The 19585-nt window shown below is 43.4% G+C and overlaps 1 protein-coding gene across 3 annotated transcripts in view; it reads left to right on the top strand.

Annotated features, from left to right (window-relative positions):
* LOC127797346 (mediator of RNA polymerase II transcription subunit 23) overlaps positions 1-19585 on the top strand; it is a 65118-nt gene that overhangs the window by 22591 nt on the left and 22942 nt on the right. For all 3 annotated transcript variants that reach the window (XM_052330172.1, XM_052330171.1, XM_052330173.1), the window contains 2 exons: positions 55-272; positions 687-894. In XM_052330172.1, coding sequence (XP_052186132.1) covers positions 55-272; positions 687-894 — 426 coding nt within the window. The remainder of the gene's footprint in view (positions 1-54; positions 273-686; positions 895-19585) is intronic.

Below are 19585 nucleotides of genomic sequence, written 5' to 3'. Positions count from 1 at the left end.
ATATATACATTCATAAAGCTAATTTTTGTTTTTGCTCTTATTGATTTATTACAGAAGTAAATTGCTGGCAGGACTGGCTTGTCTTTTCAGACATATTCTTTTTTCTCATGAAGAATGGCTGCATTGATTTTGTTGAGTTTGTAGACAAGCTACTTTTACGCTTTGCAGAGGGTGATCAAAATATTTTGCGTACTAATCATGTAACGTGGTTGTTTGCACAAATTATTCGGGTCGAGCTGGTGATGAATGCTTTAAATTCAGACTCAAGAAAGGTGCATCTTACGTCCTTAAATGTTTTATGTTTCAATGCTTAACATGCATCAGTGTCATCTTTCACATTTTCACTATGGAGGGAGGTTTTAATAGTGATAACTGCCATAATGGTTGCAATAGCACTATTTCTGAATGTAACAGATGTAACATTATGGTAGTTAGGGAACTGGAGGCATGGTATTATGTAATGATTTCAACCAATTTTCAAAACCATGCTCTAGTAACACCCTTAGTGGTCAATTTTTGGTCTTAACAATGCATATATTGTCAAGTTCTAGTGATGTGGAATGTCTGGTTCCTCTTTTCTTTATTACCCTTTGTATGTCTTAGCATGATTGGTCTAATGCCTATAATTAGTTTTCTATGCTGGTGGATATCATCTATATACCAAGAAATTGCTTCTCCACTTGTAGGCGGAAACGACCAGAAAGATTCTTTCATTCCATAAAGAAGATAGAAGCTTTGATCCTAACAATCCCCAAAGTATCCTGCTTGATTTTATAAGTAGCTGTCAGAACTTACGCATTTGGTCCTTGAACACATCAACTAGAGAATATTTGAACACTGAGCAGCTTCAGAAAGGAAAGCAAATAGATGAATGGTGGAGGCAAGTAAGCAAAGGTCTGCCTAATTTTAGAATCTTTTATTAGGTCCACATTTCTTTTGTTTATCCATTTGTTTTATGTTGTTCTTTTCTTGTTGTCATCATTTTTGTTAGTAGGACAATTCTGCATATAAACCGTAATGTTGTAAAATACCGCAAGGAATGGCCAGCTTGAATTTTTTCATTGTTAGAAAACAAGAGTATATACTTACCTTTCTGGTTTTACTTTGCAAAAATCAAAAATATAATTGTTCTGATGGAACATGTGGGCAACCAGGGAGGGTAGTGGGACATCTAGGTTGCTCCTCCCTCATGCTGACCAAACTCGCCGAAAGAAGTGTCACAACCCTAGGGGTACTATTGTAATTAGGCTAAAGATTAATAAGCCTCTTGTACTAAAGCAGTTACAGCTTAAGTCGCTTGTACCTATTTGGTTATGTCATAACAACTAAGGGAAGAAGCCTATAAAAAGGCCATGTGCAAGAGGATGGGAATCATGAAAGAGAATATTGATTCTTTACCTCCAACTTCTTCTTCCCCCCCCCCCCCCCCTCTCTCTCTCTCTCTATAACTGTCCCTCCTTTCAAATTCTCCCTCCAAATCCTACGTCCCTTCTATAATTCCAAAATTAGCCAAGTCTTAGATTTGAGGCCTGACATTTTGGTATCAGAGCCGGCAATTCTCAGCAAGAAGCTGCGATCGGAGGAGAAGTGAATTGGTGCATTAAACGAGCTATGGCAGAAAGTACAAGACTGGAATAGTTGGAATTATGGATGGAAGCGTTGGAGTTTGGAATGACATAGACGAATGAGGCAATTACCTAAAGTAGGGAAGATGTGGCTGCAATCAGAAATGGTATGTTTGAGGATTTGGCGGCCTCTTGGGAAAGCATGTAACATGAATTGGAAAGACATAGGGAGATGATAGAGCAATATGGTCAGAGGATTAACAGCATGTTCAACATGCTGTCATCTCTCTTGCAATTTTAGCTGCCTCCGGAATTCCCTCCCAAGATCGTATCCAATCCAAATTTGACTGGACAAGGCATGCTTCCTAGACCCCATGGAATGACGAAGACAGAGGAAATGCCTGACATAGAGCCTGGAGCATAGGTAAGGGAATTAACCTCGCAGGCTACTAATCACACACTGATGCCAAGGTTGGAGATACCTTTGTTTGAGGTATCCAAGCCTAGGTGGTGGATTTGTCGGTGTGAACATTTCTTTCAATTTTACAAGGTGGCTGAACAACAGAGGATCACCTTAGCGACAGCCTATCTAAATGATATGACTGATTCGTAGTTCCAAGGATGGATTCGATCTAGAGGTGCAGAAACAAGGTGGATTGATTTTGCGGAGGATTTGTGTAAACGCTTTGGAGAGAGGAATATGGCAGATGTAATTGAAGAATTCAATAAACTTAAGCAGGAGGGAATGGTGACAGAGTATCAAGAAAAATTTGAGGAGTTAGGGGCTATTATGTGGAATGTTGAGCAATCTCTTACGGAGCAGTATTTTGTGTTTCAAGCTTTATCAGTGGCCTTAAAGATGAATTACGATCTATGGTGAAGGTGATGATGCTTGGTACAGTGAGATAGGCAGCAGAGAAGGCCAGGTTGCAGGAATTAACTTTAGAGGCCATTTTTAAGAAGAACAAGGTCCTACCAAGGACCAATACTATGGTTAGCTCACCAGGAGGGAACTCTAGGGTTGTAGGGGCAAGGTTGGCCCCAAGCCTACCAAAGGGAAACACCAATACTCTGGCAATTAAGAACACAACTATGGAACAAAGAAGACAATTGGGATTATGTTACAAGTGTGGGGATCGATATAGCCCTGGCCATTAGTGTAAAAGGCAACTATTAAACATGGAGGGGACAGTTGAGGAACAAGAGATAGCAGAAGAAGGAGAAGAAGAAGGCAGAGGGGATGCTACATAGAACAACAATGAGGAAGAACAAGGAGATGAAGGAGGAGAAATCTGCTTCCATGCACTCAAGGGGGGACCTACGGGAAAATTATGAAGGTGAGAGGATAGGCAGGTAAGAGGAAGCTTATGGTATTAATAGACAATAGTAGCACCCACAGCTTCTTGAACGAAGCAACTATCGTCGAACTAGGGTGCAAGCTTAGGGCCACTACCCCCCTATCCGTGACAATGGCTAACGGAAATAAGATGTATAGCCATTATAAGTGTGTTGAATTCAAGTGGTTGATGCGCGGGCAGGAGTTTACAACTAACCTGAGAATCTTAGAGCTAGGGGGTTGTGATATTGTCCTTGGAGTAGATTAGATGGGGACAGTGAGTCCCCTGACCTTCAACTTCAACAAATTAGAAGTCACAGCGGACATTGATGGGAGAAAATTAACCTTGGTGGGTAACCTGGAGGCTGGGAAGTGTAAGGTGATCATGGGTAAGAAGCTACAAAAAATTGATGTCTAAGAAGAATGGGTAGATATCCCAGATGTTCTCAATTCAAGCCATAGAATTAGAAGCAGACAAACAGGAAAGCCCAACTGCCAACCAACCCCTTGTTGAGGTAACACACCCTAAAGCTTTGCAATTACTATTATTAGAATTTAAGGAATTATTTGCTAAACCCTCCTCCCTACCCCTGAACAGAGCCTTTGATCACTCAATTCACCTCAAACCCAATTCTGAACTAGTGAACATTCGGTCATACCACTACCCCCCATACAAAAGGTAGAAATTGAAAAAACAAGTCAAACGTATGCTTAACACCTTAATCACAAAGCCCATTTGCTTCACCCGTCCTCCTTTTCAAGAAAAAGGATGGCACATGGCGTTTTTGTGTGGATTACCACCAACTCAATGCCATCACTATCAAAAACAAATTCCTCATACCTCTAATTGAAGACCTAGTAGATGAGCTAACCGGAGCCTCAATTTTTTTCGAGCTAGACCTCTGTGCAGGATATCACCAGATCAGGATGAATCCCATCAATATCCCAAAGACAACCCTCAAGACCCATCAAGGCCTATACGAGTTCAAGGTAATGCCATTTGGGCTTACCAATGCTCCAACTACTTTCCAAGCCTTGATGAACCACTTGTTTGCTCTCTACCAAAGAAAATTCCTACTTGTTTTCTTCGATGACATCCTCGTCTGTAGCCCTAACCTGGAACAACATTTATCTCACCTTAAAACTACCTTTGAGGTCCTTCAATTCAATCAATTGTATGTGAAGCTATCTAAGTGTACCTTTGCAAAGGGGGAGGTGGAGTACTTAGGGGATATAATTTTGAGGGGAGTTAGCACAGATCCAAAGAAGATATTAGCGATGTTGGAATGGCCGAGGCCCACATCTATTAGGGAATTAAGGGGGTTTCTGGAGTTGACAGGATACTACTGGAGGTTTATGCAACACTATGGCATGATAAGTAAGCCCCTAACAGACTTTCTTAGGTGGAACTCCCAAGCAGAAGCAACATTCCTAACACTCAAGAGGGCTATGACACAAGCCTCGGTCCTAGCCTTACCAGACTTCTCTAAACCTTTTGTAGTGGAAACAAATGTATGTGATAATGGGGTGGGAGCCATGTTGGTGCAAGAGGGGAGACCTTTGGCTTACATCAGTCAGACCCTTGCTACTAAACATCTGGGAATGAGTGTGTACAATAAGGAGCTACTTGCGATGATAATAGCTATAGATAAATGGAGGTATTACCTAGAGGGTGACCAATTCATTATTAAAATCGATTATGAAAGCCCTAAGATTCTTGCTTCAACAAAGACTACACACCCAATTGCAGAGGAAGGGGGTGTCCAAATTATTGGGCTTGACTACATCATACAGTATAGGAAAGGGAAAGAAAATGTGGTGGTTGATGCCCTATCTAGAAGGGAAGAAATAGGGGCTTGTCAGGCCATCACAACAGTGGTGCTAGATTGGGTAAAGGATTTGACTGACAGTTACAAGAAATTTGTGTGGATCAAGAATTTATAGACTCAGGTTGCTATTTGATCATCTGGGGATCAAGGGTATTCTATCTCCAATGGATTGATCAGGTTCAAGGGAAGATTGATTAGTTGTGGGAGATGACAAGGAATTGAAGTCCAAAATCATGCAAACACTTCACAACTTGCCATTAGGTGGCCACTCAGGGATAAGGGTAACCTACTACAGGGCAAGACAACTATTTTTTTGGCCGGGCTTAAAAGGGGATGTGATGGACTTTGTGCTAGTTTGCACCACCTTTCAATGCTGCAAACATGAGCGGTTGGCGCACCCGGGCTTATTACAACCTCTTGTTATACTTGAGCAAGCTTGGGAGGGGATCTCCATGGATTTTATTGAGGGACTACCTGAGTTTGAAGGCAAAGATGTGATCCTAGTGTTGGTTGACAGGTTGACCAAGTTTGCTCAATGTCATCAGCCTAACTCATCCATGTACGACACAAGAGATAGCCCAAGTATTCTTAGATTCGGTGACTAAAATACATAGAATTCCCAAGTCCATTGTATCAGATTGGGATAAGGTCTTTACTAGCAATTTTTGGCAGGAATTGTTCAAGAATCTTGGGGTTGGCTTGCACATGTCAACCGCTTATCACCCCGAAACTAACGGGCAAACCGAGAGGGTCAACCAATGTTTAGAAGCCTACTTGAGGTGCATGTGTTTTGCCAAGCCAAAGAGCTGAAACATATGGCTATCCTTAGCTCAGTAGTGGTATAACACAAGCTACCACAGTTCTATCAAGAAGTCCCCATTCGAAGCTTTGTTTGGGTACAAAACTTCGCTTCTACCAGCAGTAGTGGATTCCTTAGAATCCCTAACAGCAGCAGAAGAGTATTTGCAAAATAGGAAGGAGACCCTCACACTACTAAAGAGAAAGCTAACTACAACTCAAAATCAGATGAAACAGATTGCAAATAAGAAGATGAGTGATAGAAATTTTAATGTGGAGATTTAGTGTTTTTGAAGGTGAAGGTGGCCTACAAGTTACAATTACCATTTCCTAAGCCCAAAATACTTTGGACCATTTCCTATCATGGCCAAAATGGGCAAGGTGGCCTACAAGTTACAATTACCTGCAACGGTTACCACTCATCATGTGTTCCATGTGTCCATTCTAAAGAAGTCAGTGGAGCCTCAAGAAACCATCAGCATTAACCTACCGCCAGTAGACGAAGATGTTGAAGTAGAAGTGGAACCCCTGGCCATTGTGGACAAAAGGGTGATTCACTAAGGCACCCTACCCCTCACCCAAGTTATGGTGCAATGGACTCACCTACATCCAGATAACAATACATGGGAATACCTACCACAACTATTGAAGCAATTCTCGCAAGTTGTCCAACTATTGTCCTTTCTTGGGGATAAGAAAGACTCCAAGGGGAGGGAATTGTCACGACCCTAGGGGTGTCAAAAGAGACGGAAAAAAATCCAATCTTATTCATTCTAAGGCTCAAACAACATATATACACGCTTATCATTAGAATAGGCAGTTTCCTAAATCTAATTAGGAATATTCCTAATTAGAGAGTTTCCTAACCTAGCTTAGGAAATCTGTACAGAAAAAGAAAGACTTTACAACTGTAAATTACAATCAAATCAATACAAGACAATTAAATCAATTAGCGTTAATCAGCACATACTCACAATACAGACCAGATTAGGAAAGAACCATATTAGGAAAGCAAGGATCTACTTATTTTCTAACACTACCCCTCAAGATGGTGAGTGCATGTCATACATTCCCAGCTTGCTTAAGAGCTTGTGATACACTTGACCCGGTAAGCCCTTAGTTAAAAGATCAGCCAATTGCCCTCTTGTAGGAACAAATGGGGTACATATCAAGCCACTCTCAAGCTTCTCTTTGATAAAGTGCCGATCAACCTCAACATGTTTGGTTCTATCATGTTGAATCGAGTTATGGGCTATGCTTATTGCTAACTTATTGTCACAATAAAGCCTCATAGGAGTTGTCTGCCTGATTTTCAAGTCAATTAGCACAATTTTCAGGCACGACAATTCACAAATACCTAGGGCCATAGATCTAAACTCAGCCCTAGCACTAGATCTAGCTACCACATTCTGTTTTTTACTTCTCCAAGTGATAAGATCCTCCCCTAAGAATGTGCAATATCCTAAAGTGGACCTTCTATCCACAAGAGCCCCTACATAATCAGTATCAGTGTATGCTTCTAAAGATAAATCTCCTTGCCTCTTAAATGGAATACCCTTACTGGGAATGCCCTTTAGGTAGTGAAGAATCCTGTGCACAACCTTTAGATGACTTTCTCTAGGATCATGCATGAATTGGCTGGCCACACTCACTGCATAAGTAATGTCTGGCCGAGTATGAGACAAGTAAATAAGCCTCCCTACCAACCGTTGATAGGATCCCTTATCCACTATTCTTGTTTCAAAATCAGCACCAATTCTATGATTTTGTTCAATAGGAGTATCAAGTGCCCTAACTTCAAGCATGCCAGTTTCATTCAACAAGTCCAGCACATATTTGTGTTGAGAAATGAAGATCCCCTTCTTAGACTGTGCTACTTCTATACCCAAGATGTACTTTAATTTCCCTAGCTCCTTGATCTCAAATTCCTCTGTCAAACACGCCTTTAACTGATCCATCCCTTCTTTGTCATTACTGGTAACAATAATATCTTCAACGTACACTAAGAGTGTTGTCATCCTTCTTGTAACTGAGTGATGAACAAATAAAGTGTGGTCACCTTGGCTTTGCCTGTAACCTAACCCAAGCATAACCCTGGTAAACCTTCCAAACCAAGCCCTTGGTGACTATTTCAACCCATGGAGGGTCTTTTCAACTTGCATACAACATTCTTCTCTTCAATCTGCAACCCAAATCTAGCGGGAACCTCCATATAAATCTCTTCTTCTAACTCCCCATGTAGAAATGCTTTTTTTACATCAAATTAATGTAATGGTCAGTCATAACAAACTGCTAAGGACAGCAATCCCTGATAGTATTCATTTTGGCTACAGGGGCAAAAGTTTCTAGATAGTCCACTCCATAAGTTTGAGTATATCCCTTAGCCACCAATCTAACCTTGTACCTTTCTAGAGACCCGTCAGATTTGTACTTGACCGTAAATACCCGTTTACATGCTACAGGCTGCTCCCTTTTGGCAAATTAACCAACTCCTAGGTTTGGTTCTTCTCAAGGGTTGCCATCTCAACCTTAATGGCATATTTCCAATTTTCATCACTTAATGCTTCGGACAAGGTCTTTGGGATAGATATGGTATTCAGGTTGGTTAAGAAGGTTTTATGAGTAGGAGAGAAATGGGAGTAGGTAATAAATAAATGGAAAGGATGTTTAGTGTAGGTCCGGGTTCCTTTTCTGTGGGCAATGGGGATGTCCAGGTCATTAAACTCAGGTTTAGGTTGAGGATAGGTACTTGGGTCTGGTTTTAACATAGTTGGACTAGTGGACTGCATATGTTGAACTGGTGATAATGTAGTGTAACATCCCGCACCAAGCGATAGGAAAGACCAGAACAACTTATCCTGATGGGTCTACGCGAACTTCTCAGGGGTCACCCATCCTTGAGTTTTCCCAGGTCAAGCACGCTTAACCCGAGAGTTATTTGCCTACATTCAGCCCAAAAGGTATCCAGCTGGTATTTTTTTCCTTTCTTATCCTCGATATATACTATCATTCTCTGGACTCTTGGAGTATTACATGTAGGTTTAGCATTGGGATTATAGGGTTCTAAACATGATTTAGATGATTCAGCATGTATAGGATGAGAATCTAAGGCCTTTCTTCTTGAATAAACCTTTAGTGGACAAGGAGAAGTCTTATGTTTTTCCCTGTGTATCACTTTTAGAGAATCCTGAGGAGAAGATGAAGAATGATTTGAGGAAGAAGGAAGAATAGGGAGAAACAATTCCCTATTCATTTCTTCTAAGAATTTAGTCTCCCCCTTAGGATAGGAATCACTGAAACAGGAATTCTCTTCCACAAAGCTTACTTCAGTTGAGACAAAAAATCGTTTAGATGGAGAATGTAAACACTTATAACCCTTTTGAGTAAAGGAGTATCCAACAAAGATGCATTTAAGGGCTCTAGGATTCAATTTCCCTCTATTAGGTGAGTGATTATGAACAAAGTTCACACAACCGAACACTTTAGGACAGAGACCATTAGAAGGCATGAAATCTAGAAAAGCTTTAGAAAGTAGTTGAATTGGGCTATTTGAATTAAGACTCCTAGAGGGCAGCCAATTGATGAGATAGGTTGCTATTAAGGTTGCTTCTCCCCAATAATGTTTAGGAACATTATTATGAAATAACAAAGCCCTTGTAACAGTAAGTAAATACCTATTTTTCCTCTCAACTACCCCATTTTGCTGAGGGGTATAAACACAAGAAGACTCATGGATTATACGAAGAAATTAGATAGGGTTTGGTGGAAAAAATCTTTGGCATTATCTGTTCTGACCCTTTTAATTTCAGCCCCAAATTGAGTTTTAATCATATTGCAAAAATTGGGAAAGATGGTACACGCTTCTGATTTAGCCTTTAAAAGATAAAGCCAAACCACACGTGTGCAATCATCCACAAACAAAACAAACCACCAAGCCCCAGATAGATTAGGAATTGGGGATGGACCCCATATGTCACTATGAATTAGATCAAAAGGAAGAGAACTTCTCTTATTAATGAGAGGGAATGAAGCCTTTTTATGCTTAGCAAACTCACATACATCACATTGGAAGTCTCTAGCATCTAATCCCTTAAACAAGGAGGGAAACATGAATTGAAGGACTCTAAAAGAGGGGTGTCCTAACCGAAAATGATGAAGTTAAATTAAGTCTTTATTAGGTTTAACTAAAAATCATACATGGAAAAACTTTCCTCTTTCAAGCTGTCCACTAGGGTCTTCTAGATGATAGAGACCATCCTCTACCCTAGCATGTCCAATCATCTTCCTCAAGTCCTTTTCCTAAAATTCACAAAATGAAGGATAGAAGATAACACGACAGTTAGCATCACGGGTTAGTTTTTGAATGGAAACCAAATTAGTGAACAACTTAGGAACATGCAAGACATCCCTTAAGGTTAGATGGTGATTAATGAGTATATCTCCTTGTCCAGCCACTGTTGTCAAGGATCCATCGACCAACAATATTTTTCTTGTACTAGGGTAGGGTTTGTAGGACAAAATTTTGGTAAAGGAAGGTGTTATATGGTCTGTAGCCCCAGAATCAAGGATCCAAGTATTTCTTAGGGATAAGTCTGAAGCATGAAAGTTAAATGAAGTGGAAGTGATACCTGTGAAGGCTAGGTTAGAAGTACCTACCCCTGGCACCCTTTTCAAGAGACGCCAGTAGATTTATCAATTTTTCTATTTCTTCCTGATTTAGCTCCATTGAATCAGATTAATCTAGAGCCTTATCCTCCTCACTCTGCTAGTTGCTGGATGCATAGGCTTGACCTTTGGATTGTCCTCCTTTAGCTGGCTTACCATGAAGCTTCCAGCATTTGTCCATTGTGTGTCTAGGCTTCTTGTAGTAGGTGCACCACAAACCACAAATTATCCTTAGGTTGTGGTTCTTACTGAGTCCAAAGTTTTCCTTTCTTCTCTTGCTATTCTCTCCTTACCAAGTCCTTTCAAAGTCAGCAGGGCTGAACTCTCCATAGAGCTTGTCTCCAGCATTACTCCTCTTCTACCTCCTTCTGCCCACACTGTTGAGATTGCTTCATTTAGCGAAGGTAACTCAGACTTGCCAAGGATTTGGAGCCTAACAGCATCATATTCTACATTGAGTCCTTCAAGAAAATCGTAGGTTCTCTCCTTTTCCACAAACTTCTTTTGGATGACAGCATCTTCACTGCACTTCATTTGGATACACTGATAGTGATCCAATTCTTGCCACAAGGTTTGCAAAAGATTTGCATACTCGGTTATAGACCGAGTCCCTTGTTTAGTAATTGCTACCTTGGTCCTAATTTCATAGATTTGAGCAGCATCGTTTACTTAGAATATGTGATCTTCATAACTTCCTAGATCTCCTTAGTTGTGGAAAGAAACATCACAGTGTCACTGATCTTTAGAATCATTGAGTTCCAGACCTAGGACTTCAGAAAAGAGTCTTCCTCATCCCAAGAACCGTATGTAGGATCATTTTCCTTCGGCCTTGTTCCAAGCAAGTGACTTAACTTCCCCTTGCCTTTTAGGAACGTCCTAGTTAGCTGAGATCACTTGAGGTAGTTCTTCCCATTCAACTGGTAGGCTGCTTGGACATTTTGTAACTCACCACTGGAATTGCCCGTGCCAGGGGCTTCATTGATAGTGTTCTAAAATGCTCTAGGTGTTAGTCGGGCGCTAGATGGGGGCTTGGCGCCTAGGAAAAATGTTTATTATTATTATTATTATTATAACGAGGAGGAAGATGGCTTGCTGCAAGCAACAAAGAGCAAGGATGAAGATGGGGCAGCAAGTAGCAAGGAGGAAGATGGCCATATGTATCGAAGGAAGAAGAGTGAGAACTGGCAAGGAGAGAATGGCCCGATTAGCGGCGAGAGAGAAAGAGAGAGAAATGACGAGATCGACGGTGGCGACAAGTCCGATGAGAGAGAGTGAACGGGAAAGCGAGAGATAACGGGAAAGTAGTGAGAGAGAGTAACAACGAGAGAGAGAGAGAGAGAAGGAATGATAATCGGCCCAGGCGCAACCTAGGCGACGCCCACCTAGGCATCGATTAATCAAGCTCGGTGCCTAGGGGTGCCAATTTGGGCTGAATCGCAGCGGCCAAGTGCCGCCAGCTGCCTTTTAGAACACTGTTCATTAGTGTTATCGGATTCTATGGTTTCAGACATGATTCAAGTTTTATGAAAAAAGATTGGATCCAAGAAGGTTTTTGGCCAAAAATGCTCGAGAATGGAACCTAGGGCTCTGATACCATATGAAAAGAGACGGAAAACAATCCAATCTTATTCATTCTAAGGCTCAAACAACATATATACACGCCTATCATTAGAATAGGCAGTTTCCTAAGTCTAATTAGGAATATTCCTAATTAGATAGTTTCCTAACCTAGCTTAGGAAATATGTACAGAAAAAGAAAGATTTTACAATTGTAAATTACCATCAAATCAATAGAAGACCATCAACGCCAATCAACACACACTCACAATACATACCAGATTAGGAAAGAACCATATTAGGAAAGCAAGGATCTACTCATTTTCTAACAAGGGGTATTATTGTAATTAGACTAAAGATGAATAAGCCTCTTGTACTAAAGGAGTTATAGCTTAAGTCGCATGTACCTATTTGGTTATGTCATAACAACTAAGGAAGAAGCCTATAAAAAGGCCATGTGCATGAGGATGGGAATCATGATTGAGAATATTGATTCTTTCTTTCTAACTTCTTCTCTCTCTTTCTCTCTCTCTTTTTCTAACTCTCGCTATAACAGCCTAGGCAACCACCTTCTAAAGGTAACTGCCCAACCAACACATATAAGCCCGGGACTCCCCCCCAAGTGAACCTGTTAAAACCGAGATTATGATCTCTCAAGAATCACTTAAGAACCTCACCGAATTCAAACCAACATTGAATACTGAAAGTAGAAAATAAAAACAGAATTAAAAGTAGAGAAACCAAACCAGATTGCAGCACACAAGATATACCCTGGTTCATGCCATTTACATGGCACTACATCTAGCAATCCAAGAAGCAATCAATCCACTAGAAACAAATCAGAAACCAGTACAAGAATACCCCTCTGTCACTCCACCTTGCCTCTCGAATACAATACTCTAATGAAGACAACAAGAACTAGAATCACACAGCTCTTAATCTCGTCTCTCACTGTATCCGAACCCAAGGAATAAAAGATATGAATGAATGATGATGAAAACTGGCCTCCGCACCCTGCTATTTATAGACTAAGGGAGGCGGAAATATCTAAGGGAAATAACTAACTTTATAAAAGTCAAATCTACCCTTAATAAAACAATTAGTTACATTTATGTCCTATTAACTAACTGCTGCCAAATCATCATTATTTCTTCCTGATTTCTTCAATAAATCTAGCATGTAATTACTTTAGGCAAAACAGTAACAGAACCGATGTGGGATTCGCATGCTACAGTAACACACGTCATCCCTCCCTTAGGGGTGCAGTGTCCCCACTACACAGCCCCACCATTGTCGGACCCGAGAGTCGGTTCTGATACCAACTGTAACAGCCTGGGCAACCACCTTCAAAAGGTGACTGCCCAGCCAGTACATATAATGTAATACTCGGGAAATTCTTGAGGATATAAATGGTATTTGATGAAGGGTATACTGGAATTTGTGAAAGAAAGAGGTTGTAGGGTACACTATCACTCTTTTAATAGACCGAATTGATCGGAGGGAGTACCCTGGACCTTAGATGCTTAAGGAAAATGATATAATATGGACAACTGATTCGAGATATGATTTTAGAAATCAAAAGGAATTAGATCGGGAACAATTTTCGGTACAGCTGTCAATCGGGTTGAGAAAACCGAATCGACGTAGGGAACCTCCGAAAAGTTAACGGAGTGCCTTGAGGACTTAGGTTTTGTTTATGAAACAACCCTTGAGCGAATTTGGGTTGAAACGAATGGATTTAAGGTCAAATCAACTAGCCGGGCCAAAGTGTAATTTTTTAAATTTGCCCGAGAGAGGTCAAAACGATAGACTTTCGGGAACTTCGAAGGTGAAATGAGAAGTACAAAACTCTTGGGCCTTAGTGGTATAGCTGGGTTTATCAGGGGTGCTATAGAGAGGGCAGAAATGTCAATTGAAGAAACTAAGGGGCTAAAGTGAAATTTATGAAAATCTGGCAGTGTGAACGCAACAGCCAAAAATGGCCGCCGCAAATCCGCTGCATGTGGAGGCCGAATCCAGCGATGGGACAACTAAGGGCAACCTGGGGGAGGTAGCATACGGCCGTGGGAAGCTTGAAAGCCAAGCCTCGGCCGGTGATTGGCCGAGAGATAGCTGGAATTTGGGTATAAATAGGGGCCGAGGGCTTTGAATTTTGGAGCATCAAATCGACCTTGTTTTTTGATGTTTTTGAAGGATTCGAAAAGGGGCTTTTGATCTCGAGGCATCAAGGAAGGTTTCTGGAGCATTTGGAGTATTTTGGTATTCGTTTGAAGGCCATTCGAAGCTTGGCCGGGAATGGGAGGCGGACTGCCTAGGGCTGCCTGTAAATCGATTTTCGGTGGCCTTTCGGCCTAAAACCGGTGTCAATAGGATCGATTTAACAAGGGCTTCAAGGGGGTACCCTTTTCGTGGCCCATTGGAGCATCCGTCGGTGACTGGAAAATCGAAGAAGACGGTGGCACATGGCTGCACGCGCCAGCTTTCACACACAGCCACGTGCAAGGCGCATGGATAGGGGTATTTTGGTTTTTTTTTTTTTTTTCCAGTATTTTTATTAATTTATTTTAGGATTTATCATATTGAAACATTTGGAAAAATGTTTGAGGAGATAATTATTTTAGAATTATCGAGGTAAAAATTGGGAGAAAAATAGAGAAAATTATGAAAAAATTGAGGAAAATGGATTTTGATGCTTCCTTAATTAAATATGATGTTTAGGGAGTATCTTGGCTTGAGGTTGAGAATAAATTCAAGTGTTTGGATTTTGATGCTTCTTAATTAATTATGTTCGAGGCGATCCGAATACATTTGAGGTGAGTGTTTGCCCCCAAAACTTGATTTACTATAAGTGTTCTATCTGGAAACTTGGTTTTAACTTGTGTGAGTTGTTCACTACCAAACTTGATTTGTTCATGCAAATGGTTTTGTTGCATGCAAATGATAACCGGTGATGGTTGGTTTTATGAGAGAGGTTCGTCCCTAAATGTTTTGAATTTGTGCATTGCATTTTATAAAATGTTGTTTATACGATGCATTGAATTGTGAAACGTGGCATTGTCTTGCGTTTTGTGTGTTCGTATAGAATGTCAGCCTAAAATGTTGTCTAGATAGTGTAGTCATAATTCTCCAAGGGCGTGACGGAATAATAGGGGTATCTGGTGCTGGTATGCATGCCGGGATCGCCGTCTTAGTTTCCATGCCGAGCCATTTGGTTAGGAAAGTTGCACTAGGATGATTAAGTGGTCCATATTGTGTTGTTCATGTGGGATGTCAGTTTAGGATGTTGTCTGGATAGTGTAGCCGTAATTCTCCAAGGGCGTGACAGAATAATAGGGGTATCTTATACTAGTGAGTATGCTGGGATAGTCGCCTTGGTTTCTGTGCCAGGCCTTTTGATCAGGGAAGTTGCACTAGGATGACTAGGTGATCCATGTGAAATTTTGAAGTTGGGATTGTGGTTCCTGGATGTTTAGAGTGGGAACGTAATCTCTGATGTAAATGTGGTGAGCCGGGTTCCTGCGTTGATGTCACCTTCTTAGGCCGAGAGTTGGTAACGATTGTTCTCGAGATGTTGGAGAGATGCGTTGGCTTGCTCCTTTTAAGCTAGAATCGCGTCGTGTCGATGTGTCGGTATGGTGACATAGCTTTTAGAGAGATTGCTCTTTTCCCGTGGTAGGGTTAAGCGCTTGGGATTCTCTTGGGCTAGGGCTTACCGAGTATATTGGTTTATTTCATGTCTTGCATTCATTCATGAAAAATGTGTTTTTGAACTCTCACTTAGATGATTCATCATCTAATATGGACTATGTGATGGATGCGCTGATCCTCAATGGGGTGATTAACACCTTGCTATTGCGAAAATAGAAGGGAAAATCGGATATTTGGGAATAATAGTCTCTTTGTATTGATTTATTTTGATGAATACAAATGAGTCCGGCCAACCCTTTTTATAGTGGTTGAACGTGACCCTTTAAAGAGATACAACTATTAAATAAAAAGACATGTGCGCTAGAAATGAAAATCCGCAACCATTGGGGTTGGCGGTTACGGGCGGTTAAGGTCGGATGGGCAGCAGATGGGCGCAACTGGCCGGGCAGCAGCAGCTAGCTGGGCAGCTGCTGGCTAGGCAGCAGGTGGGGCGTAGCTAGCTGGGCAGCTAGTCGCATGGTGGCAGCGCGCGCGCGCCCTTCGCAGCTGTTCGGGATGCGGCTGGCATCCGTTCGGGCCTCAGTTGCGTCAGCTGGTGCGCGGGTGGCAGTTGCTTGACCAACGGTTGCGTCTGTTGGTGCCAGGCTACAGGCGCATGGCTGCGGTGTGGCCCGATGTGGCTTGCTGTGCGGCGGCATGGCCTCAGCGTGCGGCAGTGCGGCCTCGGCTTGCAGTAGCGTGGCCTGCTGTGGGGCGCGATCTGCAGTCTTGGCAGCCATGGGCTTGTCATGCGCACCCGATTGCAGCAAGTGTGGGGCTACTTGCGGCACATTGCTGCCAATGGCTGGCATGATGGGAACCTCGGCCATAGTGGCTGCAACTTGTGGGTTCAACATTCCCCGCCCCTTGGAAACCATCTTGTCCTCAAGATGCAGGTGGGGAAACTGGTAGGCAAGATATTGGGTTGACTCCCATGTGGCCTCGTCGGGTGTCATATTCTCCCATTGCACCAAGGCCTCAGATATCTTCTTGCGATTCCTCTTGACCATTCGATAGTCTAGGACCCTTAAGGGCTGGACCAGCAATGTGGTGTCCTCATTAAGCTCGGGCAAGTCGTGCACAACATCTGTCAGATGACCCACCTTGGCTTTAAGTTGTGACACGTGAAAGACTGGATGCACACGTGTATCAGCTGGCAAGTCCAATTTGTAGGCCACGGGTCCGATCTTCTTGAGGATTTTATAGGGCCCATAGTAACGGTAGCCCAATTTCATCTTAGCAGCAAGAGTAACACTCTTCTGCCTGCGTGGGCGAAGCTTGACATAAACCAAGTCGCCTTCTTGAAACTGTCGGTCTTGCCTTCCTTGGTCATAGTAGTTCTTCATGCGGGATTGTGCCTTGACTAGGTTGGCCTTCAACTCGTCCAAGAGTTCATCTCGTTCTACCAACACTTGATCCACGCTGTCCATGGGGGACTGGTTGGGCGTATAAGAGACAAGTGCTGGGGGAGTTCGCCCATAAACAGCTTCAAATGGGGTGCGTCCCAATGACTGGTGGTACGATGTGTTGTACCAATACTCTGCCCACGGAATGCGGTCGGCCCAAGTGTGGGGATTGCTTTGTGAAAAGCAACGGAGATACTGCTCCAAGGTCCTGTTGGTGACCTCTGTTTGGCCGTCGGTCTGTGGGTGGTATGAGGAACTAGCAGAAAGCTCAGTCCCTAACATCTTGAACAGCTCCTTCCAGAAGTGGCTTGTGAAGATTCTGTCCCTGTCGGTAATAATAGTGCGTGGCAGGCCATGTAGCCGAACCACTGTCTGCATGAACACTCGAGCCACGGATTGGGCAGTGAATGGGTGAACCAGAGGGATGAAGTGAGCATACTTGCTCAATCGGTCCACCACGACTAAGATAGAGGAAAATCCTTGAGATTTTGGCAGACCCTCTACAAAGTCCATTGTTAGATCCTCCCAAATCTGTTCAGGCACGGGCAAGGGTTGCAGCAAACCGCTAGGCCGTGTGGAGTCGCTCTTGGCGCGCTGGCAGGTGTCACACTCTACAATGTGCCTGGCTATCTGCTGCTTCACGCCTTCCCAATAGAAGAGCCGGCTAAGTCTCTGCCAGGTGCGGTAACTTCCGGAATGGCCCCCTTCTCTTGGGTTATGGAAATGTCGGATCAGATTGACCCTTAGATCCTGTACATCAGGCACATATGCGCGTCCCTTGTACAGTAACAGGCCATTTTTCATTTCATAGTCATCAGGGGAATTACCTTCCTCGATGGCTTGCATCAGTTCCTGGCTGCGCTGGTCGGTTGTGAGGGCGTCTCTTATTTGCTGCCAAATGGCCCATGTGGGGCCTGTGATGGGTAGTAGTTGTGGCCCATCTTCTCGCCGGGACAAGGCATCAGCCACCTTGTTTTGGGCACTCGGGCGATACACGATCTCGTAGTCAAAGCCCATAAGCTTTGCCACCCATTTCTGTTGGTCGGGTGTGAGAACACGCTGCTCCAAAAGATGTCGCAGTGGTTGCTGATCAGTGACGATCTTGAACCGTTGCCCCAATAGATATGGACGCCATATTTTGACTGCTTCAATGATGGCCAGCATTTCTTTGGCATATGCAGACCATGTGGCTTTAGTTGGCCCAAGGGCCTTGCTGAGATAGGCTAGTGGTTGGTCTCTTTGCACCAGGACTGCACCAATGCCAACGTTGCTGGCGTCTGTGTGCACTTCAAACTGTTGGGTGAAATCTGGCATAGCCAAGACAGGGGTGCAGGTCATGGCTTGCTTGAGTGCCGTGAAGGCTTGATCTGCTTCATCTGTCCATTGAAAATTGCCCTTGAGCAATTGTGTAAGGGGCTTGGCAATGATTCCATAATGCCGCACAAATTTGCGGTAGTAGCCAGTGAGTCCCAAGAAGCCTCGGAGTTGGGTGATGTTGGTGGGCTGAGGCCAAGACTGCATGGCAGCAATCTTGCGGGTGTCCACCTTAACTCCTTCTGGACAGATCCAATGCCCCAAGTACTCTACCTCGGTCTGGCCGAATGCACACTTGGACAGCTTTATGCAAAAGTGGGCTTGGGCCAAGATGGTGAGTGCTTGACACAAATGCTGGAGATGCTGTGCCCGCGTCTTGGAGTAAATTAAGATATCATCAAAGAAAACCAAGACGAACTTACGGAGCACTGGCTGGAAAATTTGATTCATTACCGCTTGAAAGGTTGATGGCGCGTTGCACAGTCCGAATGGCATGACAAGGTACTCATAGTGGCCATGATGGGTGCGGAAGGCTGTCTTGTGGATGTCAGGCGGGTGCATGCGGATCTGATGGTATCCTGCCCGCAGGTCCAACTTCGAAAAGACTGTTGCGCCTCCCAACTCATCCAACATGTCATCAATGGATGGAATGGGGAATCGATCCTTCACAGTGGCTTTGTTTAAGGCGCGGTAGTCTATGCAAAAGCGCCACGACCCGTCCTTCTTCTTGACAAGTAGAACTGGCGAAGAGAAGGGACTAGTGCTGGGTCGTATGAGATTCTGCTTGAGCATCTCCTTCACTTGCCTCTCTATCTCGTCTTTTTGATGGTGGGCGTACCTGTATGGGGGCACGTTCACGAGCTGCTGTTCGTCTATGAGGGTGATGCAATGATCGCACGCCCTGCTTGGTGGTAGGGTGGTGGGTTCTTGCAAAACCGAGGGAAAGTCTGCAAGCACCTCTTGAATGTCGGTTGCTATTTCTTCCCTCTGTGGGTCGGTTGCTGTGGGAAAATCTTCTTGGCTGCGGGGCTGGGTGGCTACTTGAATAGCATAGCATTCACCTCCCGCTCGGATCAACTTCTGTATCTCGTTTCTTTTGACTGCATGGCTGTGACCAGGGCTGCATGGACAAGCATACCTGTCGGCCTCCAAGTGTGAATTCCATGGTCAGTCGCTTGTAGTCGAAAGCCACTTTGCCCAACTGGGATAGCCACTGCACGCCTAGTACGATGTCGACCCCTGCCAATGGTATGGCATACAGGTCCACTGTCACTGCAATGTGTTGGATCTTCAGATTCACGCCTTTGCATTGCTGGGTGCATGTCAGCTTTTCTCCGCTGGCTACACGCACATGGAAAGAGTCAATGTGGGTGATAGGGATCTGCAGCCTTTGGGCGATCCTTGTACTGATGAAGTTGTGTGTTGACC

This window comes from Diospyros lotus, chromosome 3 (assembly GCF_014633365.1).
Source record: "Diospyros lotus cultivar Yz01 chromosome 3, ASM1463336v1, whole genome shotgun sequence".
NCBI lineage: Eukaryota > Viridiplantae > Streptophyta > Magnoliopsida > Ericales > Ebenaceae > Diospyros > Diospyros lotus.
The sequence above is the reverse complement of the archived record's forward strand: the minus strand, read 5'-3'. Positions and strand labels throughout refer to the sequence as shown.